The 10982-nt window shown below is 39.4% G+C and overlaps 1 protein-coding gene across 1 annotated transcript; it reads left to right on the top strand.

Annotated features, from left to right (window-relative positions):
- Nucleotides 1–4180: 4180 nt before the first annotated feature.
- Nucleotides 4181–10833, top strand: LOC139130455 (proton channel OtopLc-like). The gene is made up of 6 exons (XM_070696245.1): nt 4181–4246; nt 4575–4689; nt 5485–5750; nt 6126–6327; nt 9164–9360; nt 9847–10833. Exons 2-6 carry the CDS (start codon nt 4619–4621, stop codon nt 10689–10691), a joined length of 1581 nt encoding a protein of 526 aa, XP_070552346.1. The 5' UTR covers nt 4181–4246; nt 4575–4618; the 3' UTR covers nt 10692–10833.
- The last annotated feature ends 149 nt before the right edge of the window (nt 10834–10982 follow it).

Genomic DNA, 10982 nt, shown 5'->3' with positions numbered 1-10982 from the left:
GCTCTGTTGCTGCTCTAGAGAGGTTAACGCCAGTCTCGGACTTGTTGGCCCTGCTAGAGAAATAAATTTGGCTGAGCTTCGGTCGGTTATTATTCTGCCGTCTCGAAACATCGGTTACACAAGCAACATTTCGGTGAAATTCCAAAGTCAATTTTGTTTTCCATAACTCAACACAAACCTTTGTAAAATTTGACCCCCCCCCCCTTCAATCATTGATTGTAAAATTTGACCCCCCCTGAAAAGCGGTTTTGTAAAAGTCAACCCCCCCCTGATTTCCACCGACCCCCCCTTCCCGTAAATAACGAATGCTCCCTTAGTGTATACACAGTTCCACAAGACTGGTTATTATAGTGTAATACTGTCAGTAAAATTGTCTTGGGTTTATTGGAGGAGAAGGAAATAAATTGAGACATGATTCTTGAAGTTGGCCGGCAATGTTAGCCCGTGGATGTAAAAAATAGACGTAAGTTGCGTACAGCCTCCGTGTGTTCCCGGCGTTACACGGGCTAGCCGGCATGTGAGCATTTTTTCTGTTTGTCTGTGATTTAATATAGTGAATAAGTCAGCATATCAAAATTAGACTACAGTATATCAAAATTGGACCACATACATATCTCACATTGATATACTAGGCTTACATTAGATAAAAGATAGAAACAGTTAACCACCGGCTAAGTACAAAGCAGGGATCGAGGTGCGGGCCCGGGTATGCGGTGAGCGAATCCTTGTCCCCAGGAACGCTAGCGCTTACAAACAGGCGAAGTTGGTCAGTTTTTGTTTTATTGTTATGTCCCATTAGCCGAAATGTTCTGCACCTGTGAATGCCGGACCCTTGTCCATAACAACGGAGAAAACATCAGTTTTGCGGTCATTCAAGTCACTTGAACTGGACCATTGATACATGTCATACCGTCGTACCGATCGACACGATCGCAAGCGTAGCACTCGTCGCTGACGTGTAATGCATACCATACAATGTCAGCTTAGAGAGTACGGACATAAGCGAGCGCGTTCATGTATGGCCGTGGTTTGAGGGACTGTGGGGCTTAAAATACTAGACATTATCGTGTGTCGCAACGCATTTATTTCATTTTCGACCAAAATTGGTGACTTTGGTATTTTACAACATAACATGCACTTTTAATAGTTTGCTAGTATCCGTTTCAACTCACATCGTTTGGTGTCGCCGTTCTCAACTACCGAAAGTCCAGTCGTTGTGGACTGGCCAGGTGGGAGTGCAGAGAAATACTTAGAAGAGCCAAGTGTAGAATTTGGGACTAAGTGGAGATAATTTGTTTGCGTTCCTGCCAGCCTTATCCGAAGCATTCTTTGTAGTTTTATTGCCCTCGTTCACGCTGAATATTCATAGACGTGGGCACTATCCGGTTCTCAGGGCCTAGACCGTATAGTGCCCACGTCAAAATTTGTATGGCCAAAAGCTGGAATGACTCATAAAATATTAAATCCTATATACTTTGGCATTCCATCCGACATCCTTTAAACTTCAGTTAATTTCTTATGAAATGAAGTATTGAACAAATGCTTTGCTATGATGTGTATGTCCCGAGGAACGGTACTCGATAACATTATACGTTGGCGGGGAAAATCAATACTTTATTGCCTGCCGAAGTGATGGCGCTTGTGGCGGTAATATCGACGATTCCCTAGCCAGAAGGCGCGAGAATCCCAACCATGTTACACCGTCATGGGCGTCATTCAGTAGACAGGCAACAAATCATGCAACTGCCTTTTGCTATCATGTGTTATTCATCTTATCACACCGAATCAAATATTGTAAAATTATACCATCGTAACTATGAGGAGAAGATAGCCATAGCAGAGTCAAGAATCGCCGCTGTATGACGCTCCACGTCCCGATCGCGAGAGATAAACTTGCTGATTGCCCTGAGGAAAATTTCTGCAAGAGGGGGAGACAGCTTTTTTTGTCAAAAAACAGACGCAGAGGCCAACCGATAATGATCAAGCCTGTAAAGAGTTTGCTCGTACAAAATGTTCCTACATTTCCGGGCTCTGATTATTTAGACGGAGTGGCCTGAAAAAAAGGGCAACGGTTACTAAACTAATTAATCAGATTGCCCTTGAGCCCTGAAGGTTGACTATGTAGTCATTACAACTTAGCCTAGAGCTATCACACATTTGATAAGTGCACAAAATGCAAATTTGTATGTTTCACAATGAGCAAACTTCAGGTATTTAACAGTTTTACTATACTGTAATACGAGAACTGGTTGTATACGGCGAGACTTGCGAGTAGATTAGTAACATCTAGACCAAACCAAAGACTGTAATATATATATATATATATATATATATATATATATATATATATATATATAAAATATAGCTTTATCGTCTCCTCGTCTCTGAGATAGTGTGATATAAAAATCACAATTTTTCTCTCAAAATGTTCAACAATACGCAAACAAAACTTCTTCTACGCAGTACCTGGTAAAACTGAGTAAAACTGAATAAAAATGAATGAAACAATGGGTAATGGAAAGACTCAAACAATCAGCGGCAGGTGCTGGAGGAGTAGCTCTTGTAATTTCATCAATCATCTCAATATTACGCTAAAACATTCACAAAATCATTCTGTATATCATCAGTGTTGAGAGTGAAGATATAGCAGACTTACGGGGACACAAAATGGAATTATACTGCAATTTGTTTGATGGGTGTTTTCAGAATTAACTGTGTTTGTCACTCACTAGTTGATGTGGAGAGGACAGGTCCAACAGCATGATCAAATGTAACTAAGGATAGTAGTGTCATTACATGACATGTCAGGAGGGGATGAGACAGTTGGACGAGCCGATCAGTTAGTGCTACAAACAAGGGAATACATAAAATTTTTGTTTCCTGAAAAATTGGTTCCAAAAATGAAAATTTCCATAGTTCAGTTGAGAAATGTCTCTTTCCATTTTTGGTCAAAAACTTAAATAACCGAAAGAAAAAAGAGAGAAACTGGTGTTTTGGTGGTTCTAAACGTAGACCCTAAAAACGGATTAAGGGTCTATGTTCTAAACAGGTTTTCCTCGGATAAGCGTGCTCGAAGAATGCCCTCTAGAGTCTGTTGCCTGTAAATGTCACTTGAGTGTGGCATTGCAACAATGCTATGACGTTCGTCACACATTCAGAGGTATCACTTGGTGCATGGCATGCCGAACTTTTGCAATGTTCAATAGACCTTTGGCCGGTTATCCCACAGCGCATCGCTGTGTCTGTATCAAATACAGTGTACACACTCAAAACAACAAAAGCATACTGATTTTGTGTTGTACAACGGTTTGTTATACAAGAATGACACAAATTTGCATTGTAAAAGATGTCTCGTGCATTTTTCATCCATCGGCGACGAAAAAATAGGTTAGGGTGTAACCTGCCGTAGCGTTCTATGTGTAAGTGTTTACCCAAAGGCTAAAAATTTCTATGAGTAACGTACGCTTTGTATACCCTATCGCGCACTGCATCATGGAACCGGTAAAAGAACTATTGTGCGTTGCCAATATCCCTTTTGCACGAGGCGGATTTCAATAGCACGTTGTATTCAACCCACTCTTTATTCGACGAAATATTAATCAAATATTTCGTCGTCCTAAGGAGAGCTAAGTGCGTAGGCGACACAGAAACCGCAATGGCGTGTTATTACATTCATGGCATTAACGTCTACCTCAGATGAATCTTGGCCGTGTAAACCTTTTGTCTTCTAGCAAGGTGCATTCAAAAGGGATATTTTAATACAAAAATCCACTTAAGCAGCATCAAAGACAAGGGTTCTTGAACTCAAACAAAACATTTGAAAAAAAACGGACTAGTTCTGGTCCTTTAATAAATGATATATGCTGGCTCTCAAAAAGAAACGCAATGGCGTAATGTGAAAAACCCCAGAAATAAATGATAAGATTCAGAAATTCTTCAATCGGATTCGAACTGAACCTAGTCACCTGACAAAGGCATCGTCATCAAAACCGCTCCACTAAATCCCCGCCGTTAACAAGTGAAGGTTCAATGCCCGAGGTAGCTGGATCTATGAGGAGGGACTTTCCATGCGCAGAAGAGAGTAGCTTAAGATCGTGTTGGAAATCCCCTGGACTATATATAGATCTTTACATACCGATTCCTGAGAAGTATTGCGGTGCAATATGTCATATGGGGCTCATTTCACTTCTTCGATGAGACACGGTGTGTTCACTATTCAGTTGCTGTGCCCTGTGTTTTAGTAACGGTAGGTAAATTTTAGTGATCTCGCAAACAAGCATTGTATGATTTTTAATCCATGATAAATATTACGGTCTCGCTCTCCATTTACTTTCTTCAATGCGCCCCGAAAGTGAAAGACAAATTTTGCAAGTCACCAACGGACGAAAAAGCTTATGTGGCTTGTGTGTTTTTGCATACAATTCAATCATTATTCAATCACTTTCATTGCCCCAAGTTGGGGGCCCCAAATAATAGTTATTTCAAAGTAATAATCTGGTTGAAATGCAAATAAACTGATGTACTGACAGTTGGCAATGAGGTATTCTGATTTTCCTTTATGCGACTTTGTTTAGCATAACCCAAACTGCGTAATAGTGAGAGGACCTGGACGTCAATCATGCCACAGAACTACCAGGCTATACCCGGCGATGAGCCACCGAATGAAGACCAGGCAGACTTGCCGGATAAGTGAGTTCATTAATAAATCGTTTTATCTTGATATAACTATTACCTACGGTTCGTACTGAAACCAAACAACATACATGTAGTACTGATCTGTCTTTACAGTCGTTCTTATAGCTTTGGCCACAGCAGTGGATGCACTTAGACACTGCACAGTGACGATTGTTACCACGTAATCATACACTAACAGGCCTGAAATTGACTTGAGAATTAAAATCTGGAATCGTCTCCAAACTGTAGACCCTGTAACAAGGGATATTGGCCATGCCTCCCAACAGACACTTGCCAGGGCGTATATCAATAATGTCAATTACCCTTGAACTCATTCTAACGTAAAAACCGTATTTTATTTGCAATACGTAATCCCTTGCTTTAGCAGGACACCGTTCATATAGGTCAACTACTCAATAAGTGACAGGCATGAAATATTTATTGATTTTTGAACTGTGCAACAATCCCTCATCCTGAATTACACACACACGCACACACACACACACGCACACGCACACACACACACACACATTTTATTATATAGTATAGTATTACATTATATTATATATATACATATATACATATATACATATATACATGTATATATATATATATATATATATATATATATATATAATACGTGTGTATACATATTAAATCTGTTGTATCTCCAAAATAAGTTAAATGTGTACATTTGCCCATAGTCGTCAGGTAACCGTTCTTGTTTGCCCTACACGTCATTGCATGTGACGGATGACATGAGTTGTAAGTGTAATTAACCATCTGTATTAATGTGAATTTCCCCTTCAGGTCGCACACAAGTTTGGCTTTCAGTAATCTCTTTGGAATATTGCATGTTGTTGTTGGGATGGTTATACCCATGGCCATAGCCTTCAACTCCGTCCACACCTACAAGGAACAACACAAGTCTGAAATTCGAAAGTGGCACTTGGATTTATTCTCAATGTACACGGCTTCCGTGTCGGTGCTGATGATTGTAGTGATGCATTGCTGTGATATGACGAAAACTGTCAGCGGGAACGAGAGTCACCAAGCCGCTTCCGTCTACCTGAAAGGTAAGCTCAGGCAAAGTTATAAGACCATGGAGCGAGATACAGGCAAGCATTTAAAGGTAGAATGCGCCTCAGGGACTTATATTCGGGCTCTCAAATTGTAATACCATACTTTTCTTATCTACCCTTTTGGGCTTCTTTTGAAGCTCTTGGAGTTACAGCTCGCCCAACGGGCCGCCGAAGGCGGCTACAAGTGACTCACTGATAAACGTGCATAATTGCAGTACAATAATACATGTAATGTATGTGCGCATTTCTGAGTAATCGTGGTCTTTTACGATTTATTTCGACTGAGACTGAGATGGTCTCATAATATTCATAGATACTGTATCGGAATAGCATCGGTGAAGCTGATTGATTATTGTGTATGTCTTTCAGGGGGCGCAGCACTATTTGGAGCATGTGGAATGTTAGCAGCGGGCTTCAAACTTGGTTCTGTGATTGACGAAAGTTACGGCGATGAATGTCATCCGATACATGCCGTCGAAGCATGTGTCAGTGTAATTTTTATCATTGTATTGTGGTTATTCGTTTGTGCTCATTCTGATAAGTGCATCAGCAAATGGGAATTCGTAGCAAGGTATGTTTCAGTATATAAAAGTTTCAAAGGGGTTGATTCACGGATTGATGAATAAATGTGTACCTTACGCTTGCCGCACCATCGATAAATTTGTTGAGCAAGATTTTATTAAGATAAGATAAGATAAGATAAGATAAGATAAGATAAGATAAGATAATATTAAGATAAGATAAGATAAGATAAGATAAGATTTTAGTCAAGGCTCATCTCATGTTCAGAAGGCTTTATGTGTTATCCTTGATATTTTTATTTTCCTGGCGAGCAAAATTCGCCACCGTATGAGCCTGAAAAAGCAATTTTCCTCCCGTCTTTATGCGTGAAAACAGACGACACTTGCTGTACAAAATACTCACTCCACAGCATTGAAAACAACGATTTCTGGGTCGATCTTTACGCTCGCCGAATAGGATTAAAATGTATAGTGTTCAATCAAATGGTAAGTAATAAGATAGAGGGATGGCATATCTTCAGTGGGGTTTTTGAAGGACTTAGATTTCGACCTGTCTTACCCAACCCCTTTCCAACTTCTCAGAGTCCAAGTGCATGACCTTTAAGTCCGGAGGCCTTAACGCCATATAGCGAAGGATAATCGGACCAAAGCTCAGCTAATTTATCCTCCAAGACTGCATAATTTACCTTACCACTGCGATTTCCATGCATCTACTTTTGTTTTAAAAAGACACAAGAACTTTACTTTGCTCGCGAGGAAAAATTCAAACAATTTAGAAGTTTTGCTCAAAGGCACAAAAGGACAAAACATACTGAAATTTCGCCTCATATGAGAATAAATTGGCTGGACGAAGTCTAAAATATAGTTTAGGCTGCATTCACGAACACCTCTGGAGGGGACGGGAGAAATATCAAGGGTATGTTTGCGGGACTTGAAAGCCTTGGAACTTAAGGGGGGACTCAAAACAAAACATTACTGTCTCTGATTGACATGAAATAAGTTTTGGATTATCAATTTAACCATAACATTTGTTTAATTTTTGCATGATTTGATTTGTGGACATCCAATGCAGTTTCTTGTTCTACTACCTGAAGCGTGATGAAAAGTCCAGCACAGCCATATGTGTACAGCCAGCATTGTTATTGTTTAAAATTAATTCATATCTTGACGAATTCTTTATTCATTAGTAACAATGATTATGGTCTTCATATATGCATATACAGAGTATTTGTCAATCAGAGTTTATTCTATTGGGAGTAGAACAAGAAACTGCATGCAGTTGATACACAGAACACAACATATTTGATTGGCCAAAAGATACATCTAATGTCATTTTGATACAAACATGTTAATTGTGTGCCAGTTTTCCTGACAGATGAGGGAATGTCATCCCGTTTCCAAAATTTCCTATGTGATTGCAAAGGGACAATAATACCTTCATTTATAGTTTGGCTTGAAATTGTACAGACAGCACTATTATTGTTTATCGAGAAACTCATTATAGCCCAAAAGTCAACATTTAACAACATTTAAATATACACACATATACTAACATACAGATATAGCAAGTTTTGCCAGAGAAAATATTTGACAGTTTACATGAAGACTACCATGAGAAGTGAACCAATTAATTTTGGTTAAATTCAAGTATCATATTTGTTGTCCACATCTGAACTTCCAGACCTTATTTGTACAGTTGCATCAATTGTCAAACACTTATAAAACCACAGATTCGGTTAGTTTAGTATTGTTATTCATAGTATTCTCGTAGACTCCGATGTATAGTGGACTAACATCTTTGAAATTCAACAATCAAATTTCTTGTACACATAAAATTATGCACTTGTCAACACCCTATTATAACCAAGCACAGTTATGTCAATAATCCAGCGTCTACATAGGCACAAATATTGCAAGTTTTATATTAAGAAGAATTATTCATAGTTTTCTCATATACTCTCATGTATAGTGGATGAAAACCATCGTTGAAATTCCAAAATCAAATTTCTTGTACACAAATGCACTTGTAATCACCCTCTTCTAATTTATGACAATTATCCAATGTCTATTTATGCACAAGTATTGCTAGTTTTATATCGGAAAAATTCAGTTTGTTTTAGACTCCAATGTATAGTGGATCAACATTTTCGGTAAAATTCCAAAATCAAATTTTCTTGACATATGTACAATGTACATATGTACACTGGTAACCACCCTATGCCAATTAAGTACATTTATATCAATAATCAAACGTATATAAATGTAACGATATTGCTAGTTTTCTACTTGGAAAGAATGTTCATTGTTTTCTCATAGGCTAACATGTATAGTGAATCAGCATTATCGACAAAATCCAAAAATCATTTTTCTTTGTATACACAACTGTTTACCTGCCACTTCAAGCAAAGTACATATACATGAATTGTCAAGCACGTGTAAATGTAGAGATATAGCGTGTTTTTTATGGGAAAATCGTAAAAATTTGCCCGATAGACTCCCATGCATTATGATTTGATATTTTTAGACGAATCACTATATCGGCCACATTTTGCCTTCCTTTTGGGGGAACTTCAAAATTATAGCAAGTCAGAGGGGTGATTTGAATGTCTTTTGGGTGTGTAAGGGGGGGGGGGCATTTGAAAAAATCTGAGAAAAAAAAATCTTTTTTTAGGAACCCCCACCCGGTCCACAGGTGTTTCTGACTGCAGCCTTAGCTCAGCTGATTTCTCCGAGTCTGGTGTGCGGAGAGCTCTGCGTGAAAACTGCACGTGATATTGACATGTTCATTTCATGAAGGGAGTTATTGCGGAAGACCGGGGCAGTGAAAAAAGCATTTCCATGCATGGTAAGACACTTGTTTCATGACAAATTAACCCCCTTTTTCAGGCTTTCTTTCATGTTGGTATGGGCAACCTGTGTCTGTCGTTGGAGTCGGGATTTTGTGACTGAAGTGATGGAAGACATTTCAAAAAATCCATTCAATAACTCTATCTGCATGAACAAGACGGTACAAGCTTCGAAAATAGGGGTCTCTTCAGCCGACAACGGCAACCCGTCCAATTCCACTCCAAGGAGCATTACAGGTAATGCTATAATCAATAAAACTCAGATTACGAGCTCCCAGTCTGCTTATGGTAAAGTCTATTTAATACAATGTCACTTTAAGTCAAACTAATTTCCTTACTTATCTTCAGCATTTTATCATTCACCTTACAACTTTGAAATTGTCACTGTGTTGGTAATGATGGTGAATTCATTATTAGCAAATTGATAATCACCTTTGTAAAGCACGACTTGGTATTACTTCGACATGTCGACTGTTTTCGCATCTAATTATCGCTGTATGAAACGTACATAAGGGGCGGCGTTGATATTCGTATCGATTTGCAGTGTAGCACATTCCGTTTATGTTCTTTGCTTTCTCAAACTTCAGCTTTTTCGTTCATCTCTATCGAATGTAATTGCTGTAAAGTCGAATTTCATCTCATTAGCGTCAAATCATAACGTACTTTGTAACAAAATAGTGCATTTTTGAAAGCGTATTTGTCTGTTTGTTGTATCCATTACAGATGATGAGGGTTTCAATTTCCATGTGATTGCGGAAATGTCATCCTCGTTTCTCATTCCCGGTGCAATGGAATATTACCTTATCATGTCAGGCTTCCTATATGTCATGTACGGAAACATCGGACGTAAACCAGGTGCACATCGCAACGACCAAACCAAAAAACATAGGGATCTCACTGGGAGCTATGTCGGTCTTGGATTTGGTTTGTTGGTTTTTGTGGCAGCAATCATCATTGTGACAGCGCAAATCCTGGCAAGCACAGATGTCGATAATGAGAAAAAGGGGGTTCCGTCCGCAATATATTACGGTTTCCTTGTCTCCGTACATTTGATCACCATATCGGGAAATCTGGTATCGCTCATTAGGATGCGACGAAGCTCGAGATGGAAAACCGATAACTCGAGGATTGACGACGTACTCTTGACGATGTTACTGATGTTTATTTCCGCAAGTGGTCCCTTCGTCAGCGGCATATTCAGCATCATCGCGTCGGCGCTGATGCCAGACTCAGTTCACCAGCCGGGCTTGCTCCTCGCCAGCGAAGTCTTCAAGATCATCGATATCGTCGTGCAGGTCTTATTTTTGTACGACGCTCTCCATCGGAAACCGCCGACGGAATTCCGACCGAACTTCACGAGGCAGATAATTATGTTCTTGATGTTTACTAATGTCATGCTTTGGTGGATGACCATATACGAAGTTAAAGCTGTCGTCGTCAGCCCCGTCCAGTACTGCTTCTTCGGCTTCGAAATCTGGTCAATTATCGTGCATTTGGTGTATCCGTTGGACATCTACTTCAGGTTCCACTCGTCCCTGCTCTACCTCGAAATCTGGATCAGCGGTTGACGAACCGGGCAGTTACTGTCGTAGGGCACAAGTACAAAACAGTTACAAGAACATATAGTATCAAACTTTAGACACTTGAAAATTTAATTCTGATTACGGCTACAAACAGTCAACGGGCGTACTTCTAAAGACGCGCATTGGTTGCCAAATGCTTGATTTGGCCAATAGAGCAGAACGAGTGAATGTCAGTTGAGCATTATTGATTAAATTACCTTTTGAATGACTATTTACATACCTGAGACACTTTCAGATTTTTAGTTTTTCTCAGTTATAGAAGTCCCAAACCCAGAG

The sequence above is a fragment of the Ptychodera flava genome, chromosome 4 (assembly GCF_041260155.1).
Source record: "Ptychodera flava strain L36383 chromosome 4, AS_Pfla_20210202, whole genome shotgun sequence".
NCBI classification, from domain to species: Eukaryota; Metazoa; Hemichordata; class Enteropneusta; family Ptychoderidae; genus Ptychodera; species Ptychodera flava.
The sequence above is the reverse complement of the archived record's forward strand: the minus strand, read 5'-3'. Positions and strand labels throughout refer to the sequence as shown.